Here is a 21,925-nt window from a genome sequence, read left to right on the forward strand (position 1 = left end):
CTTCGACCTAGTTTAAGCAATTCTGTGCTGCCAATGGGATTTCCCTCATTCCACTGCCCACCATCCTGTTTCACCCTGTGTCAAATGGCCAGGCAGAATGTTTTGTGTGGATATTTAAGACCCAACTCGATAAGCTATTGTGCCATCACCTGCTGGAGGAGGCCACCCTTCTTTTTTTGGCTACATACTGCGCCATCCTGCATGCTTGTAATTGTCCAACGGAGATACTTAATCATGGTCAACCATTCTGCTCCCCCTTATCTGTCCTTGATCTGGAACTTCTCACTCTCTTGCCTCCACTCTAGCACAGTCTTTCTGCGTTGGGCAGGAGGTCTGGGTGCAGATCTCCTCTCATCCCCGGGTGCACTGGGTGCCTGCCGTCATCACCAAGCTTTGTGGCCGGGTTATGGCATCTCTCCAGTGTTCTGACGGCTCAGTCGCCTGCTGGCACCTCAACCACCTCTGCCCGTCTGGTGGACCACGATGCCCCAGGGGAGCTGCCAGTGCCTGTCAACGGCCGCCCTGTGACAGAACATCTGCTTCTGCCTCCGCCTCAGCTGTTGCCTCCACCGCCAGCTGCCCCTGCTGCGTCACTGTCTCCAGCCCCTGATGGCCATGAACCTATGGACGTCAACCAGGACGCCTCCACTCCAATGGACGTTTGTGGTGCTGTGCATTCTTTTTTCAGAGGGAGAAATGTCGTAGCAGCCCCTTATCAGTTAGAGGGCCCGCACAACAGACAAGCAAGGTGGGCTGCAGACCTCCTTCCAAGAGCTCATATCAAAAAATTGCCAGTGAATGTAAACATCAACAGACTTTCCGCATAAACACGGTACTACTTCATGAAAAGCCATGGGACAGATATCCACCAATTGGAACTAATGTGACTAGGTATAGTTCTCCGCAGAATCAGTGTTATAAGCACGCCAGCAGAGTCAGACTGGCAGTGTGTACCTACAGCTATGACAGCTCTGGCCCAGTAGACACTCGCAGTAGTCTTCCGTAGAAATTTGTATCTTGATGGGCGTAATGTGACTTGGGAATTGTGTAGCATAGTATTTTGGTTGTTATTATTTCTTTTTGTGGTCTTGTAACTTTTATCTGGCTTTTGCACCACAAGAATGATTGTGTTTCTTGTTGTTCTTGAGTTTGGAAATTAGTGCACACCAAGGAGGCATTTTAGTTAAATAAAGAGTGTTCAGGCTTGATCATTAGTTCTTTCCTGCCGACCATAGGACACAACACCGCAGCACACTTTTGCTTCCTAGCAATCTGGGTAGTTAAGCCAAGACCCCTATTCTCTGAGACACATAATGTTCAACTGTCTGGCCCCACAATGGTCGCAAAAGTACATCTTGGATTTATGGTGCTAGGAGATTGGCAGTGCTCACCAGCCCCCACCTTGGGAACTCAGGTTTTCACCATATCCACACCTAAACATTAGCTGGGCAGGCTCCTGAGGGGAGTATACAGGAAAGAGAAGCATAGGGTTATGGAGTAGGGGAGTGTGGCAAAAAGGAAGAAGGAATGCTACACTTGCTCAGGACTCCATGGTAACAGGCACATGCTCATGAAAAGTTTCACGCTCCTTGGGATTACTGCTGTATTAAGATGTAGTAGATTTCAGTGGCAAGATACAAACCACTGATCCAGTTGCAGGCCCAGCCATTTATTCCCTGCAGCAGTGTAGCAGATCAATGCTTTGCAGAGATGTGGCTGCTGCAAGCATAGCTACTTACAACACAGAAACTATTGCTACTACTCTGGTTCAGTTTACGTGTTGCCGGACTAGTGGGATATTAGATTAAGAATGTCCAAAAAATTTTAACCACAAATTTGGCCTCCCAGAGGTCTGGCCAATAGCTAAGATGTGCACTAATGTGTAAATGCAATAGGATTGTCACCTCATCATAATTACAATGTGCCAATGCTGCAGACACTGGAAGAGTGATGATTTCAAGTATGGTACAAAAATGGCTTTGTGGAGTTCGTCTGTATGGAAGGTGATCAGCCACATGTATATTGCTCATTGCTCATCACAGAAGGGAGTGCTTTCAATGGGCTCACCAACATCTAACAGCTACACTGTACTGCAGAAAAACTGAAAATGTTTTTTAACAGATATATTTGCTGGTTTAGCCTCAAAGCTGATAACTAACCAGTTATGACTTGGTTGGAAGCAGAGGTTTTCTGTATGTGAAAAAGATTGCTTTGAATGGTACTGTTTTGGATGATGTCTCTTATTATGGTTGTTCAATGCTCTGTGTTTCCACATGAAACTTGTGAGGTCACAACACAGAAGTAAAGGGTGATATGGAATAGAAACTACCAGAAACTGGTCATATATTGTGCCCCAGCGTGGAAAAGGTCAGCCCTTACTTGCAAAGCAGAGGTACTGTTGTGCAGTAGCTCCCATTAGCAGTAAACCTACCTACCTCCATCCCTCCATCACTGTGTGTGTGTTTTATGAGAGTAAGGAGCATTTTTAAAAACTTGACAAATGCAAAAGATACAGTTTTTCATAAAACGAGTTTTTCTGTTTTCATCTAGTGTTTGAATTTTTACTAAATCTCACTGACATTAATAAAATGCTGCAGTGAAATATATTAGAATTTTTGTTTTATAACAGTATATTAAGCTGTGATTTTTCCAGTTTTTTTTTTCATAAGTCGATAAAATGCTTATAGTATTTTTTAATTCCGTGTATTTTTTTCTACAACCATTTTTTATGCCTGCATTATTGGAAAACACATATTTTTGTATATATTATTGTAAACAGCATTTCTTTAATTTATAGTTTTTGACTTTATTGAGAATACAAATAATAATAATAATAATAGAAATACAGTGGCATAATACAATAATATCAATGATAATTATTTTAACATAATTGTTTAGCTTGTATCATAACACAAAAAGTACTGCATGTTACAGGGTGAGGCATAATATCGAGCAATTTTAAAAAGTGCACGAATCAAGCTGTGTCGGAGAGAGGTAGCGTCAGTTACGTTTGGTGTGAAATAGTATTTAGTCATAATGAAGCGCTGGACACCACAGCATTGTGCGTACACTGTCAAAGCATTTTATCAAAATGGTAGTTCATACCAGCTAGCATGTTATGCATTCCGCAACCACTTTAACATTAATCAGAATCTGCCAGTGCCATCTGCCTGTGCGATTAAAAAGTGGGTTGAGAACTCTGAGGAGATTTGCCACTGAGAGAAGCCCTCATCGCTCAGTTTGCCAGCACAGTGCTGGGATTTCAAACAGAATGGTAAGACGACTTACACCAAGATTTGCACTTTAACCCCTACAAAATCCTAATGTTCAGGCCCTTAAGGAAACAGATAATGTGAGACGAAGCCAGTTATGCTTAGAATTTTTGGACATGATTAATCAACGCAAGGATACTGTAAACCATGTGTGGATGAGTGTTGAAGCTCACTTCCATCTCTGCGGTTATGTGAACAAGCAGAACTTTCGATTTTGGAGTGACGTTAATCGTAGAGAACTGCATCAGCAACCACTGCACTCTGCAAGAGTTACTGTGTGGTGTGCCATGTCTTCATTGGGGATTATAGGGCCATACTTTTTTGAAGATGGCCTTGGCAATGCTGTAACAGCGACTTCGCAGAGATATGCAGACATGTTGGAAAACTTTTTTACTCCACAGCTTGTACACTACGAAGTGAACGATGAGATGTTTTTCCAGCAGGATAGAGTAACCTCCCAGAATTGCTCCAGTAAGCACAAATGTTGTTAATCGTTTGTTTCCAAATCGTGTGCTCTGCTGAAATGAGGATACTGCATGGCCTTCTTGTTCACTGGACCTCACAACATGTGACTTTTTATTGAGGGGTTACCTGAAAAGCAAGATAACCCTCCTCGAACAATTGAGGCCCTGAAAGAGCTGATCCAACATGAAGTTGTTAAAATCCCACAGGCAATACTGTGCAATGTGATGAGTCAGTTCAAGGTCCAGCTGCAGGAATGTGTGCGTCTACATGGACGCCATCTTACCGGAGTTCTCTTCAAAAAATAACCGGTTTTACTATCGCAGAAAATACTTTTTCATGTATTTTAAGATTATGAAATAAAAAAATTAACAAAGTGTTTTTACTTAATAGCCTTTTAAAAATTGCTCTTTATTATGCCTCACCCTGTACAACCACATTGGCATTGTCAAGTTTTCTTTCTTACATCTATACATCATTCATCTGGGATATCTTCATAAAATACCTTTGCATCATCAGGAATTTCAAAATACTTTCGCAAGACAGACAAATCCTCCTCCTTTTCTTCATTTGCCATACTTTGTTTTGGTAAAAGGTTGGATGGTCAGTACTGCTGGATGGCATGGTTCCTTTCATCTCAGGATGTCAACTTCTACTGGATGGATCTCCAGAGTATGTATCACTTACTAATGCATTAACAATATTCTTTGGATACTTGTACAAGATGACATGCTGGCTGTTCATTTTGAATGGTAGCTTAGAGTTTAGTACTTTCTGTGCATTAGCTTTTCAATTTTTAACAGGCCAGTCTGTGTTTAGAACTTTGAGAGTACCATGCTCTTCTAAAATATTGTAATATTCTTTAGGTGACAAAATGCTTTCTTTTCTTCTGTAAGACTTCCCAGTTCTTCCAAACACTCAGTCTGGAGGAATGTAGCTATGGCCAAGAATAGGGAAGAAGTGACTGACATTATTGAATTTTGTATTCTTTTCCGAAAATGCTCCAAGCATCACCATCATAAACTGTTTTTGTTTTGGCTGTTGCAAGAATCTGAGAATAGGTGCACAGTATTGGTGCCATCATTTGGTTGTTTCTCTTTATCTAAGTCAAAAAGAAAGTCCAACAAATCTGAAGCAAATTGATTGCATTCTCTTGAAGATTCTGTCTCTCTGTCTCCAACTAGTTATACAAAATGATGATTTTCTTTTTCACTCCATAGTACGGATCATGACGTACAGATTAAACAAACATACTTGCCTAGCATAGAAAACCTCACTGACTGATAGTTTTGGAGTAGGCTGATTTTGCTGCATGTCAAAAAAAAAAAATATTAATGACAGTAAGGCTATCTTCCTTCATTATATCGTAAAATTGCTTTGGACAAATTTTATGTAATCTGTGTCTAGTTCGTAGGTCCTTCTTGTTCTGCAGACATATTTCTGCTTTTATTTCCATTAAACCAACATTACAAGTGCAGCAGGTATCTGTATGAGGTAAAATATATCCTTGTATTTTGATAAGGAGCATTGCTTGAGTCCTAAATTTTTTCTTCCTTCACAGAATCTCTTAAATATTTTATTGGCTGTGAAATCAATTGACTGTAAGACAATCTCTCGTAGACTTCCCCCTTCCATGGTGGCTCTCTCTGTATTTATATATTTTTATATCATTCAAGTGGCAGCACAAACAGGCACTACTTCACCATTTCTTGATCTAATGTATAATTCACTGCCACTGCTTTCTTCCCATTTTGCATTCTGGGTGTCCAGTATTCTGTGCTGAGGTGAAGAAATATTACGAAAGTGTACTGGAAACTTATCTTGATCAATTTTATTTAATGATGTCACATGATGATGAAAGAGGGAAATATCTTGATGGCAGAGTTCAGCAGCTTTGCGTTCTTTCAGTCCTTTAAGCTTTTGAAGACAAAACTTCAAGTTCATAACTGCATTTAATGATAGGTTCGTTTTTAAACTTTCTGCTTTGCATTACAGGTTGATGTAAGATCTTATTGAATCACAGTTTTCTCCCATTGATACATTCTTTGAGCTGTATATTGTTTTCAGAATCACAAGAATCATCATCCATTCTCATTCCACTTTCACTACTACTTTGAAGATGTACACATGAGAGTCAAGTGAATAATTGTCTAAAAGTAAGCTGCAGGTGTTCCGACGACCATGAAGTCTGGTTGTAACACTACACTCACCAGAAAATATTGTTGCAACAATGAGTAATGTTACCTAAAGCAACCGGTGTATTTGCTGCGGAAAGACAATGGAGATACGAGAGAGTAATTATACTGCATTTGTCAACTTTTGTTGTAACTGTAAGAATGTATATATTGTGTTTTGCTAAAACTTGGTGGTACGGAGTGCTCATACACACAGTAGTAGTCGACTTTTGCTAAAACTTGGTTCAGGGGTTGATGTGAAATGTCAAAATTATGCCACTACCACACCTAACTCAATTTTGAAATTTTTTGCAAAAACATACTGAGTTTTGAAAAGAGGATGCTTAACTGTTATCTGAAGCCATTACTTAGATTGCCAATAATTCCTTAACCCAGTTTACAGTTTGGAAAAAATTATTTTTGAAGTTTGGCAGTGCAGGAGTACAGTATTCATAGATTTACTTACCATTTTTTGTGTCAACAACAACTTCTTTGTTACTTACTTCTTTTCATATTCTGTTTAAAGCAAAATCCTTTCTTTTGTAGTGTTGCAAGGTAGTGAATTGATGACCTGCATTTGAAACTGACTTGATCTGAACTAACTTGCTAATGAAAGCTGATCCTAGTTCGTGGCAACATAATCTGGAATTAACACTAATACATTATGGATTTCCCATTTCAGTTTGATCTGAGCAATTTTTTTGTGCTAATCTAAGGTTAGCTGCTTTACACAATCGCCGCTTGGAGGACATGGGTTAGACTGAAAACAAATCTTGGAATTACAAATCCACTACATAAAATTAATGACTACAGTTACTGGTTGGTACATAATTTCATTCTTTTATCTCAAATGATACAAAAATCTTCATCGTATGAATGCAATACATCTACTCATTGAATGTTTTTTATGCACAACCATATTTTATTTTATTTTATTTTTCTACTCACAGGCCTCTCAATATTTATACAGACTGGTGAGATATACTGATAAAAGCTCAAAAGTGTTTATTTAGTAATTTTTGTTCAGAAATATTTCAGTCCTCTTTGACTAGTTTTGTTTGCTCAGCCTAACTATTAAAGTGATAATCCCACACTTTAAAATTTATGTTGAACTTGCTCTAGCCATTTTCTACTAAAATACACCATTTTTTAAATTTAATTCTTGCAAATCATTTATTAGTATGTGCAGAAATATGTGATAATATGTACAATATGAGTTTATCTTTCCCTATGTACAAATTTAATATATATTCTGCACGTCTCTTATTAATATGCTACAGGTACTGCGACTCTTTCTTTGTTACTATAAAATTTTAAATACAAATAAAAAAATAGATGCACTGGCACAAACATGAGGAATACCCCTCTTAAACATTACTCCACAATTATAACAATCATTGTTACAAAGAGTGAGAAATAAATGAGGAAAAGTATTTAATATTTGAAACCACCCACTAATCATAAACAATCTTTTTCCATATTTTATATCAAAAAATAGTGATGAAGCAGAAGTTTCCAAAATCCACAAGTGAGGAACATGCTTTTAACTGTGTGTGGTGATTGGGGGGTGGGGGGGGGGGGGGGGGGGGGGGGGGGGGGGGGGGGGGGGGGGTGGGGGGGGGGGTGGACATGCGCACATCAATGCAAGTATTGAATCTAGGTCATTGGCCACAGTCGTAACTATAAGTATTGTTAATGACCACCAGTTTTACAACTGTATGTAGTTAACGTAATCCACATAAGATTTCCTACTTCCAAGCAACACGTCACATTGGGATTACATCAGGGACATGATTATTTATAACTACAAAGATCTCTAGAGACGGCATCCTCGCTGTTTATAAATGATTTTCTGTTTATGCACAACATGGATATTTCATTCTATAAGATAACAATTCTTGACAATGTTGGGCTCATCCTACAGACTTATTATTTTTTTAACAAAATAGAATTCATCTCTTGATGTAACCATCTTGGAAGAAGAACAGCATTTATTTCTTATGGAGCTCACAGAAGCCAACATTAACAGTATGTGTTACACATTTCACAGAAGCTCTACTTCTACTATACCAAACAGATTTGTTCACTGAAACATGCTTTCTTGTTTTGCCTATAATGTGCACATATATTCTATAATTTGGCTAAGTTCCATTACATTTGATGTCCAACATTTGAATCCCTATTTCACAATTTTTTTTCTTTCCTTTATGAAATTTAAAAGAAATGACCAAACAGAAAACAACCTTGTAAAGGATCAAACAAAATTAACAATAAGTGACGACAGTGAAACTTTATGACAGACTAAAACTGTGCTTTCAACCAGTGATCTACCTTGAGCCTTCTCTTTCATGGCAAATGCTCTCACTGATGGGACATATATTGGCTTGGCTCATAGATCAGGTGATGGCTTCAGTCTGTACCATTACTGACCACAATGATCCTACTTTGCTCCTGGCAACACCAGTCGCTGTCACTGGTGGTGAGCTGCTGACGCTGCTTGCCTTGCTGCCTGCAGCACTCAGCAACGTCTCACATGTTGCTGAGATGCTGCAGCAGTTACCAAGGCATTGATGAAGGCTGCCCAAACAGTCACATCTGCTGCATGTCTGGGACAATGAACTGCTCCTGCTGACGTCCACACGGGGAGCAGTGAGGAGAGGTCAGCTTGCTGCCCTACATGCACTGAATGATGCTTGCTGTCAGTGCCATGCTGACACCCTCAGAAGAAGCTGGGGCAATGAGATGACAACACAACAGAGACAGGGAGTTTGTTTCATGTTGCAGATCTTTTGGAGGAACAGTGGCAATACTTAACATGCACAGACACCACAGGAATTATGCCATCTCCTATGAATCCCCATGTGGTGTGGTCTTGTCTCTCGTACTTCCTTGACTCCACAGTGATACCATTGCACACTTCACAGTCCTAGCCCAGCTGAGAGAACGTCTGAACTATAGCCTAAGTGTTGTTCCTAGAATGAATATTTCCTCTACAGTAGAGATAATGTTGTAGATGAACTACAATGGAATTGTGATATTGGTACATTGCAATTCTGATTCAGACTGTGAGGTGAATGTTGGTACCTCAGTTAGTTACAGCATTTCCCACAAAAGAAAAGGTTTGAGTCCTGATCTAGCACAAAGTATTAATCTGCCTGAATGTTTCATTGCAGTATACAAACTGCTGCCAAATGAGTGATTCATTCTGTATTTTATTAAGTAAAAAGTTGGTTCCTAGTGATGTGTCTGCCTTAAGGAGTTCAGCATTTCAGTTGAACACAGGCTAGTTAGATTTAGGACAAACCTAGTCAACAGGATAATACAACCTTACTGAATTAAATCCATCTAGATAATTTAACTTTAAACAAGGTCATATATGATGGAAATAAAGAGGATAGCAGTAGTTATTCAGTTTGCAATTCTCTATTATGAAAACATAATCTATTAAAGCACTGTAGTTTTCACTGACTTGTATGTGATCACATGATGAGTGTGGGCTGGTCATGAAACTGTTTCTTAGTAGCAGTTTTTAATACAGTTTCCACATTTTCTTTAACATCATAGTGATCAGACATGACATAGTGTAATTTACTGTGTAACACACAATCAAACAGGGAAGGTTCACATCAGCAGTGACATTCACATTATCATGTAACTCACTCAACATAATCTATTTCTACTAATTTCTCATTTCTGAAATGATGATATAGTATGTTAACAGATCAAGTCCATATTTCGTTAAAGTTTTTTTTGCATTAACATGAGATGCAATTGTTTATCTAAATAATCCTCCTTCAGGGTGTCTAATGTTTCTAAATTTATACAGCTTTATTAGTTTCAATGTCTGTATTTATTGTGGTAATTCTATTTGAATTTGTATGTCATTTTCATATTAAGTGATAATCCAAGGGATATTTGACCACTCACATGTACGATGATGATTCATGAGGTAGATACGCACGCAGAAAGTACAGAAGACTCCCTGCTTAGGCATTCAAACACTCCTTTTTCAAATCAGAAATTTTTAAACCTATATGCATGTGTGCGCCTGCCTGCCCTTCCCCTTCCCCCTCCCCCTCCCCCCCCCCCCCTCCCCCACACACACTGATAGCACAAAATTGGATGTTTGGATTCACTCAGTACTTTTCATTATTGTAACAATTACTTGCATACTTATATTGAAAAATGAAGTGACACAGTTGAAACTTCCTCCTTTCATTCATTCAGCTACATGCCTGATACAGTTTAAAAGCTGGTAACAGAAATACTTTCATATAGTTTAGTGATTACACCAACATGTCTTACAGCAAATGAAATTACCTTTAGTTGAATAAGTCACAATACATTCTGTTCATTAAAAATTATTACGATACGAGTGGTAATTTACTCCAAAACAAACTAGCTATAAGCAAAGACAACACTGCATTTTGAACCAATAGTATAACCTTGATCGACTGGAGATCAATTTTGACCATAGTTCAGAAAATGAACCTAGTTCATGAATTTGCTATGTTGTGTGACACTAAATTTAGATCAAATGAATGAGGTTCAGTGATGATCTAAATCAGCACAAAACACTTCGACATGATCATTGCACTTCAACCACAGTGATTAATCTTATATCATAGATACATGATGTTTTTACTGAAGGTTTTGTGTTGTAAATATGAAGAAAATTTAAGATTTATTGCTGGAAATCATTTTGGGCCAGTGTGTGTGTGTGTGTGTGGGTGTGTGTGTGTGTGTGTGTGTGTGTGTGTGTAGAACTGATAATGTAACTACATTCAAGAAAGAAAATTCATGGAAAGAAGTTGTTGTTGGCTTTAATTCACAAAACGTGAGTACAAATTGTAAATGGAAAATTTTAAAAATGTGTTGTGATGACAGAAAGAAAAGAAAAAAATTAAAAGGTTATGTTCTTGCATTGTATTTTTGTCTTAGTGAAACATCAGTTTAAACTGTTTGTCATTTAATTCCAAGATCGGGTCTCCTCTTACACACAAGTCATGTGGAGGTCATCTGAGCTCGGTCGCTTCCTCAGCAGACATACTGAAATAGTCAGATACGTGTAAAGTAAACAAAAAGGAACAACATAATTCCCTGCATTTACCTTTCTTGCATACACAATTATGTCCAGCACAGTGGCCCAAAATGCTAGGATACCAGCAAGTGGCATATTCAGGGAGTATGGTTCCAAAACATAGTGTTCTCACAATTATTTTTATGACCAGTACCATATGGAACACATCATCTGGCTGCTGATAGTTGGTGCTTGTTGTTAGGTGGGTGGCTGATTTGAGCATAAGCTGTTGTTGACCATAGTGTTACACCAAGCTTTCATCTACTTGCCGAGCATGATAAAAACACACACACATTTGCACTGTTAATATTTGCAGTTATTATCCACAGTTGCTATCTGTATTGCATTTATCATGTACATAAGAATAAATATAATCCAACATTTGAGACTTCACATTTATTATTATTTTCAACATTAATAATAAACATTCAGTTGCACAAGACAAAAAATATTTATTCTTATCTATATGATAAACACAACACATATCACAGCTCGTTGGCCACAGATTTAGAAAGCTCTCTGCAGAGAGGAAACTTTCAACAGTTTTCAGGTTTTGAAAGCCATTGTTATTCAACATTAATGAAAGTATCTGTGCAGAGAGCAGCAGAAGTATAAATTTACATTCTCTGCTTTTTGCACGAGAAGGGTGTTACCACAGATTGACCTAAAAGTACACACTATTTCAGTACATCAAGGTGTGTGTTGCTGCTTCACACAGCTGTGGGTGTTTGGTAGTTAACTTCATGCCCTTCTGTTAACATGGCCTGCATAGAATTTAACATGTAGCATGTACTTACTGCTCTTTCAGTACAGAGAGCATGATTGACATTCCATACTTACTGCCTACTGTTGAACTCCATATACTTACTGTTCATAACTAAAATTCAAAATTCTCTTTCTTACTCTCCCATCAAGTGTCTACTTAAAGCTTTTTCATATTGATTACATGTCACCTCCAAGAATTCTTATGAGAGCAATTGTTATCTGAACTCATTATTAAGATTGCAAATAATTTCCTTAACCCAACCCTACAGTTCAGAAAAATTATTTTGAAGTTTGGTAGTGTGGGAGTCGAGTATTCACATGTTTAATTACCATTTTTGTGTCAACAACAACTTCTTTATTACTTACTACTTTTCACCTTTTGTTTGAAATAAAATCCTTTCTTTTGTAATGTCGCAACGTTGTGAATTGATGATTTACATTTGAAACTGACTTTAACTGCACAATACTGCTAGTCAAAGTTGATCCCAGTTCATGGCAATATAATCTGCAAACAACATTTATACAATACTGATTTCCAGGTTCAGTTTGATCTGAGCTATTTTTTTTGTGTTAATCTAATATCAACAGCTTTACTACGCAATCACCCTTTGAAGATTGTGGGTTAGACTGAAAACAAATCTTGGACATCTTTGCACATCCACTACATAAAATTAATGACTACAGTTAGTGGTTGTTGCATAATTTCATTCTTTTATCTTAAATGATGAAAATACTATTCACTGCATGAATGAGAGGCATCTACCCATTGCATGATTTTTATGTGCCACCATGTTTTTTTCTACTCACAGACCTCTTAATACACATGCATACTGGTGAGATTTACTGGTAAAAGCTCAAAAATGTTCATTATTTAGTAATTTTTGTTTAGAAATATTTCAGTCCTCTGTGACTAATTTTGCTTGCTCAGCCTAACTATCAAAGTCATAATCCCACACTTTCAAATTTATGTTAAACTTGCTCTAGCAATTTCAGATAAAATACTTAACACTATTTTTTTTTTAATTTCATTCTTGCAAATCAGTTAGTAGTATGTGCAGAAATACATGACAATATGTACAGTATGAGTGTATGTTTACCTATATACAAGTTTAATATATATTCTGTATGTCACTTATTAATATACTACAGGTACTGCGACTCTTTCCTTGTTTCTATAAAATTTTAAATACAAATAAAAAAATAGATGCACCGACACAAACACGAGGAATATTTTTCTCAAACATTAATCCGCAATTAGTTCAACATGTATTTCAAAAGGGTGAGAAATAAATGACGGAAAGTATTTAATACGTGAAACCACCCACTGATCACAAACAATCTTTTTCCAAATTTTATATAAAAAATAATGACAGAGCAGATGTTTCCAAAATCCACATGTGAGGAACACGCTTTTGACTGTGTGTGTGTGTGTGTGTGTGTGTGTGTGTGTGTGTGTGTAGTTCCCCCCCCCCCCCCCCCCCCCCCACCCCACCCTCCCCAACATGTAGCAGGAGTCAGCTGCTCAGCACATTTTGAAAGTGCAATTACCTGTGCATTTGACAGAGCAGTGTCAAATGAGACTATTGTGATATTTGTTTTATCAGCATGCATTAACAGATACAGTAAAACATGAAGAATAATCAGTACTTCAGCAATGATTAAGCAAAGCTGCTGCATGATAGTAGCAGTCAGTATGGGCCAGAGCGATGCTGTTGCTGTATTGGTTATTCTTAGTTTTTTTGCTGTCAATAAAACAAATTTTGCCTTAGACTAATTTGAGACTGCTCTGTCAAATGGCCACATAAAATTCCACTTTAAAAATAATTTTCTTTGTCATGGGAAACAAACCCCTGCTTTCACTGATACCGGGTGTCATATGAACAATGTAATGAGTAACAATTGCTTGAGTTGACTCCAGCTACACTTCACAGAAATGAAATTTCAAATATCTGAAGAAACACTAGAAAAAATGTGTCTTATGAATCTTGGTGGGTGGCGAGGGAGAGGGAGTGAGAGGAGAGGAGAGGGGAGAGGGAGTGAGAGGAGAGGGGAGAGGGAGTGAGAGGAGAGGGAGTGAGAGGAGAGAGGAGAAGGGAAAGGGGAAGGAGAGGGAGAGGGGAGAAGGGGTGGGAGACACAGCGAGGAGGCCGTGAGAGACAGGGGGAGGGAAAGAGTGGCTTTATAAATTTCTACACTCTTTTTCAATAACCTGATGATATCAGTTTTTGCAGATATTTTTCAACATCTGACAAGCAATCCATATAACTGCTGTCCTATTCGATAACTCCATGACTTTAGAATGTCTAATAATCCAAATTCCACATTGTCTGATTAATATGCTTTTTAAAATTCATACTAATCAATTTATGAATAAAAGAGACATTTCTTGGGGTAAAATGGCATAATGTGCTTGTAATATTTTTCCTGACTAATGAATCATCCAATGTAAGAAATTGAAGAGAGAGATAGACAGATAGATAGAGAGAGAGAGAGAGAGAGACATCTGTATCACATTCTTCTTTTGGTAGATGTTCTTGGTGTTATTTTTCAGACAAATTTATAATATTCTGCACACATCTTTGATTTTAGGTGCTATCTTTTTTTATTATCATCACACAAGCAAAATTACCGCACTGAAAATTAAAAAATGCTTTTACTCTGTTTATATAAATATATCTATAAGGTTGTGTGTGTGTGTGTGTGTGTGTGTGTGTGTGTGTGTGTGTGTGTGTGTGTGTGTGAGAGAGAGTGTGAGAGAGAGAGAGAGAGAGAGAGAGAGAGAGAGAGAGAGAGAGAGAATTATAAAAAGTTCATTCAATAGATTAAAGGTCTTGATTCAGAATGCATCCTTGATGTTTTGCAACTGTCGAACAGCCAAATCAACTGGTAAATCAAATTTGAACCGGCTCAGCCTATCAAGGCTCTGAAAACTGTCTTCAAATCCTGGAAGGCAAAAGAAAAGGAAAATGACTTAAATGGCACAAACACAGGTTTACAAAAATGTGATGATCAACATCTTGTATTATGATGCTTAGAAGAAACAAACCTAAAACAATAGAGAGTACTTGAATAAAAGTATCAGCAAGCAAAACATGTCACAAAATAGACGTTTCCAGCTACCACTCAATTTCCCTACTAACAATACTGCACTTTCTAGAATTACAGAAGAATATATACAGGGTGTTACAAAATGATACCAACAAACTTCGAGGACTGTAGAGAGTGTTTTGAGGAACAAACTGAGTATATAGGAAATACCATCCAATTATATTATAGAGCATCGAAATTACAAGTGCCAGAATCTTTCACTGGGCCACCACCCCTTTCACAATGTTGTTTATTATTCAGTGATCATGACTGATTGCCATAATTGTCAGTGGAAAAGATGGAGCTAGCTGCTGCACAGACAGGCCTTGTCTCCTATGAATGCAATGTTCCTTTGCCTCGGTGGCTGATAGTTTTGGACAATGTTTTCCAATTGCAGTTTATCTTTCTCCTATATACCAAACACATTGGAGATTTTAGATGGTTACAGAAGAAAATAAAATGTGAATGGAAGTCCATGTCTGAAACTGTCAGCCACCGAAGCAAAAGACCATCACAGTCATAGGAGACAAGGCCTGTCTGCACAACAGCTAGCTTCATCTTCTCCACTGTCAATTATGGCAATCAGTCATGATCACTGAACAACAAACAACATTGCAAGATGTTCTGCTTATAGTCTGTCAGCATACAAAGTCATATTTGCTGCCAAAGGAATGGCCTAGAGGCAATCACCAGTGCTTATAACTTTGATGCTCTGTAGCATTGTGGGATGATGTTTCTGGACACTAGTTCCTATCCTCAATTTGTCCCTAAGAAACCTTCTACAACCCCTACAACTTTGGTGGTATCATTTTGTAACACACTGTGCACAGAAGGATTGTGGATGATCATAATAATCACAATGTTCCTAGAGAATGTCAGTTTGGGTTCAAAAAGAATGTTCCAACTCAACACACAGTGTTTTCATTTGTTAAATTACTCCAAGAAACAATCAAACAACTTTTAGAATCTTTAGTGATTTAAGATGTAACATGTTTTATTGTATTTTTATATGCCTTACTGATTTACTCACTTATAAGTGATTATTATGCAGTTGTACTATAAATTGTCTGTAAGTACAATGGACTAACTAAAATAACTATAAGGATATACAGGGTGAAGAAAAACTTGTGCACTCTGGCTTCACAGTCTCATTCCTCACATACTAGCAATACAAAAATTTCTCTCACAAAATTTCGTTCTTGCACATATATTGGGCAGTAAATGGCTGTTAAAAACAGGCAATCTGTCAACACTGTAATGACATATACAGTAACTACCTCTGTCAGCATGTAGTACAGTGCTGTGCAGTTGGTGCAGTGGATAGCATTTTGGGTTAGTATGCTGGAGGTCGAATGTTCGATTCTGGGTTGAAGCGTATTTGTTTTTATTTTCTAAATGTAGTCTGTGTGGCACAGTGCAGTTGCAAACTATGAACACAGAAGTGGAATACAATCACTTTCATTTGTCAGCTTTTAAAGAAGCCTTTTGCACATCATGGATGCGAATTGTTTCGTGTCACTGCACCTACTAGATTCCAAACCTGTGTTCTGTGTAGCCTCCCCCAATGGTCTGACTGAAATTATTTGCAAAGCATGTTTTAATCCTACTGGTGATATAAGGCCCTAATGAAGAGTAATGGACTTGAACGTGGCAAGAATAATAGTTGGTATTAACCAGTGGGACCGTTAGGGGAGGGTACACACAAAACAGGTTTGGAATTTAGTAGATGCAGTGCTGTGAAAAGTTTGTGTCCATTACATGCAAAAGCTGACTAATGAAAACAACTGTGATTCCATTTCTGTGTTTGTAGTATGTAACTGCAAATGCTTTACAGAAGACCCATTGTAATCACTGTATGATGGTTAAGATTCCAGGTACTGTACTATGCAGACTACATTTAGCAAATAAAAACAATACACCTCAACTCAGAACCGAACCCTCAACCTCCTGCATGCTAACCCAAAACTCTATCCACTGCACCAACTGCACAGCACTGTGCTACATGCTGACAGAGATTGTTAACATGCATGTGACTACAGTGTTGCCAGATTACCAATTTTTAACATCCATTTACTGCCCAAAATATGTGAACAATGAAACTTTTTGAGAGAAGTTTTTGTATTGCTAGTATGCAAGGAATCATGCTGCGAAGTCCAAGTGTGCGAATTTTTCTTCCCCCTGTGTATGTTCAGTCTGGGACATCACATGTAATTATTTCCTAGTCAGGACACTTTCACAGTGGTAGCCTGTGTTCCCAGTCACAAAGATATCGCCGAGTTTTCTGAGACACCAGGCTATTCTAATTTACTTCAAAGAATGCTGTGATTTACGCAATCAAATACCTTTGAGAACATAGAATATATCAATATCCTGTAAGTTTAGTTCATTCTGAAGAATTAAGTTCATTCTGACAGTATATGTAAATCATCTTCTCAGTACTGAAACCCTTCATGTACTATTTTTAATAGCTCTAATAATAAAGACTGATTCACCTGTTTTAACGACGTAACTCCAGGACTGGTAGTACATGTCTACAAGCTTCTGACACCGTAAAATGAGCCGCAGCCAAGTGACGAGCTTCTGTGCACTAGAAGTTAAATACAAAATTGCTATAACAGCAAAGGAAATGCATATAAAACTAAGTCAAGCAGTGAGAAATAATCCACACACAAAATGGCAAAACATAGGCCATTAAAATTGACCATTTAGCAGAACAAGATCCAATAATATTCTTGGATCTTGTCAATTGCTGTATCATCCAAATTTCAAATAGGGTGTTCAGAAAGAGATATATTATGATGATACCATTAAACCAAGTACCTTCCACTACTAACAGATATTAAAAACAAGTCCTGTTAACAGCAGAGCATGTACATATCAAATGGACTTAGTTACATTAGTAAAAAAAACTAGGATTAAAGTGTAATCGGATATCTGCATGGAGCGATTCACTTGTGCAATTAAAGCCTGGAACATGACTAAAACAAAAGTCTTCTGAAGTATGGCTCGTGTTTTAACACAAAGCCTTCAGATTATATTTTGTTCTCTTTATATGACAGGTCCGCAATTTCAAAGCATAGGACACTCCATATTCAAAGTTATGTAGGACTTTCATGCGTTACCATATCAAGAGTGTGTTGTGCCTCTATTGGGATGAAACTATCACTGTCAGAGTCAAATGTCATGGGCAAAAACATCCTTACGACAAGGCTTATCATACAGCATCTCACTTGGCAATTTAACATTGAACAAAAACAACAATCAGTGAGCAACCATAACATCTAAAACAAACTCCCTGCTATAATGTACACAAGCTACTTTTCCTATCAGTTTTAACCTTAACCCTACTTGCCACAAATCCAAGTTTGGGTGTTACCAAATGGTAGACACATTGCTTGACTTATGAGGTTTTACACCACTTGAGGAGGAGGAGGAGGAGGAGGCAGGGTAGGCAACAAACGGTATAGAAAATCATTTATTAGGTTCACAATTGAAAATTATATGCATACTACACCATAAGGGACTGCTACCATATAGCAAGCTGTCTCTCAACACATACTCAGTCTGGGTCTCACTTTAAATGTCTCTTTGGTCAGGATAATCTCACCATAGTGAAGAACAATAATGTTTTCTTTTGAAATAGGGAAAATGTTCATTATGCAGTGGGGTGTAGAGTAATAGTCGTCCCCCTTGCTCCCTGCAACCCCACAACTGCCAGTTTCAGTAGTATTAGCCTTGCTTGCATTATTTTCTACTTATTTATATGCATGCTGTGGTTTTCTGTTTAGCTGTTGTTTCCTATGTGCGAAGAAAATGGTTTGCCTCAGTGACTGGTGTTTCATTAGTCACCACGATTATTTCTTCTGCCTTTATGATGTCTTCAGAATGCAAGGAGGGAAAGATAGTTCACACTGAGGGTAGAGAAATAATAAGGATTACTCTGAAATCATGTGATAAGGAAACTACAACAGGAAAATTTAAATATATGGTGAAACTAGTTAGTCTACATGCTCCCATTTATGTTGCCATAAAGAGCTATTACAAAAATTTGCAAAGAGGGAATTTCCGTTAGTGGATCTTCTCTTTTTACTGCTGGTAAAAAGTCCACGATTTGCAGAATACACAACTTCCACTGTGATAACTCTGACTGAGATGTGATACAATACACTATAAGACATTTTCACAAAGTAGAGAAAAGTGTCCCTACTGAACCAAAGTTCCTCACAGCAAACACGAAAAGAACTGAATTCCCATTGTCTGAGGAGACTTGCTAGCAACAGGAAAATTTTGGGTCAGCATCTGACTATTGTTGCTTGCTGAGTGAAATACTGTAAGAGTATCAGAACTTTTTGTTTCCAAGATAGACACATTGTTTAAATAGATGAAGTATGGGTGGACAATAATTGAACACTTGGTAAATGGTGGCAGAGCAAATATATTATGGGTGTCACTACAAATATCAGCATAAGAAATAGACTTATTAATGCAGATTCCAAAAGTGTATGTATCAATGGAACAGAACTTATTTTCAGAGCCAGAAAACCCTTTGGAGATTATTATGGACAGATTAATGCAACCAATTTTGAGATTTAGGTATAGGAAAAATTCCTCCTCAAGCTACTCAAAACTATTATTATAATTATTGATAATGTCCCTTATGATACTGTAAAAAAATAAAAAATCACCCTCACAATATACTTTTAACATTAATATGATTAATTGGTGGAAAATAGCAATGCACCTCACACTGAAAAAATGAAGTTTGAATTATTTGAGATGATTCAAAAGTTTAAAAATCATGAAAAGAAACAGCACTTTGAAAAATTAATGAAAAGTTATGAGCATACAGTTCTCTCGTTATATCCATATGTAAATGAACTTCACGTCACAGAAATGGCCTGGCCAAAAATTAAAAGATCTGTGGGAGCAAAACACAATACAGGAAATTTCTAGAGAAGCTTAAAGAGGTGACAAAGAATGTGTTTGCATCTATAACTGCAGCACACTGGGAGAAGTTTGATGAACATGTCATCAGAACAGATTATATGTTTTGGGAAAAGGGCAGGTTAATCAATGACACCATAAAAAATTGCCATACACTTAGGTAGGATGCACTCTAATGACAACTGTGAAGACAACCATGATGGCGGGAGTAACTTTTCAGATTCTGATTTGTATTGTATTGAACCAGGGACATAGAAACGACGGAGAAGCTTCATCCCGTTGTAGCCCTCAATGGTTCACAACCCCACAACAGGCCACAGCAGTCGCCCCACCCACCCAACCGCCACTCCACACCGAACCCAGGGTTATTGTGCAGCCGCCCCCCCCCCCCTCCCCCCCCCCCCCCCCCCCGGGAACATCTCATGTTAGACAAGTGTGACCCCAAATGTTTTGCATGGTGTATGTGTATGTGTATGTGGATGGTTCAAATGGCTCTGAGCACTATGGGACTTAACATCTATGGTCATCAGTCCCCTAGAACTTAGAACTACTTAATCCTAACTAACCTAAGGACAGCACAGAACACCCAGTCATCACGAGGCAGAGAAAATCCCTGACCCAGCCGGGAATCGAACCTGGGAACCCGGGTGCGGGAAGCGAGAACGCTACCGCACGACCACGAGCTGCGGACTGTGTATGTGGAAACGGTGTTTGTGCAGTAATTGCATACACAGTGTAACTGAGGTGGAATAAGGGGAACCAGCTCACATTCACCGAGGTAGATGGAAAACCATCTTAAAAACCATCCACAGGCTGGTCGGCACACCGGACATCGACACTAATCCGCTGTGCATATTCGTGCTGGGGAGCAGCACACCTTCCTGTTCGGAAAGCAGCACGTTAGATCGTGTGGCTAGCCGGGTGGGCTAGATTCTAATTTGCTCAACCATTAAATTTAAGTGACAGCAATTGAAAATATCAGCTGTGTTTCTTCCTGAAGTACCAGCATTTAAAATCCAGGCAAATTACAAGATGGCATTCTAATGTGAGTGTACATGTCAATCATAGTACTGGGTGATTATAATTACATTTTCCCTATCTAACACGTTAGACACAGAAACTAATTGTCATATGAGTACCAAACTTGGTAGCATTAATGTCCAGCGTATGGGATGCATTATTTCCATGCATCACGGTGCCACCGTGTGGTTCCAACTATGGCCACCAGGTGCCGTGATCAGTAATCATAGTTCATTAAAACTGAAACAAATGAGCCTTCGGTCACAATCTTTTAGTCTTATTTACGAGGTTTCAACACTTCTACGAGTGCCTTCATCAGAATTTAGACATTTAAAGCGGTCTATAACATAATTACAAATTTATAGGAAGAAAAATTTTTTATATAAAAAAGCGTAAGTACTGACTAACAATACACGACAGAGATAGTACTTACATGTCACATATAAAATAAATAACAGGCCAGAAGGGCATTAGTCACAAAATATTTAAAAAAGAATGTGTGAAGGCAAGCCTCTAAGGGCTGCTCATACCTGTATAGCCACAGGTTGCTACAGTCACTGTACCAAGCACCCATGTCCAAAACTTTGCAATCATGGTTCATGTCCTATGGACTGATGAACTTCATTTTTCTCTGACAGGTGAGGTGAACACACAGAATTGCTGAGTGTGGGGATCTTCTCCTCCAGTCACTGTGCATGAAGTTCCTCTGTATGGTGAATATGTCACCATGCGGTGTGGCTTCATGGCTATGTTCATCACCAGTTCATAACCAGTCACAGTGCACTTGTTAATGTGTCACCATGAGCTTGGACAAAAGAAGCAGGGCATTATTGGTGAAGCTCTATTATCAAAACAGCAGTAATGCTGCAGCTGCACTACGAGAATATCACCAGCTGAAAGGATTATGAAAGGGTCCTCTTTCTCCACCTGCTATGCGGAGCATGATGAAGTAGTTTGAGTCAATTGGAGAACTGGGCATAGCTCTGGGAAGAGGCCGACAACAGGTTGCACCACAGGTGGTCGATGAAATCACTGTTGTTATGGCAGACAATGCTGCGCACAATCCCTGATCTTCAGGCAGTGCATGTGCTGTGTCATGACAGCTGAACATCCAGTGGTCC

At 38.3% G+C, this 21,925-nt stretch overlaps 1 protein-coding gene across 1 annotated transcript in view; it reads right to left on the minus strand.

Moving 5' to 3' along the window:
* Window positions 1-13,274: 13,274 nt before the first annotated feature.
* LOC124555409 (RUN domain-containing protein 1) overlaps window positions 13,275-21,925 on the minus strand; it is a 177,851-nt gene continuing 169,200 nt past the window's right edge. Inside the window, exons 12-13 of the mRNA XM_047129306.1 lie at window positions 17,333-17,427; window positions 13,275-14,696 (exon numbers count right to left, since the gene is read on the minus strand). Of these exons, the coding sequence (XP_046985262.1) occupies window positions 14,590-14,696; window positions 17,333-17,427 (202 nt within the window). The 3' untranslated portion in view covers window positions 13,275-14,589. The remainder of the gene's footprint in view (window positions 14,697-17,332; window positions 17,428-21,925) is intronic.

The sequence above is a fragment of the Schistocerca americana genome, chromosome X (assembly GCF_021461395.2).
Source record: "Schistocerca americana isolate TAMUIC-IGC-003095 chromosome X, iqSchAmer2.1, whole genome shotgun sequence".
In the NCBI taxonomy this organism is placed as follows: Eukaryota; Metazoa; Arthropoda; class Insecta; order Orthoptera; family Acrididae; genus Schistocerca; species Schistocerca americana.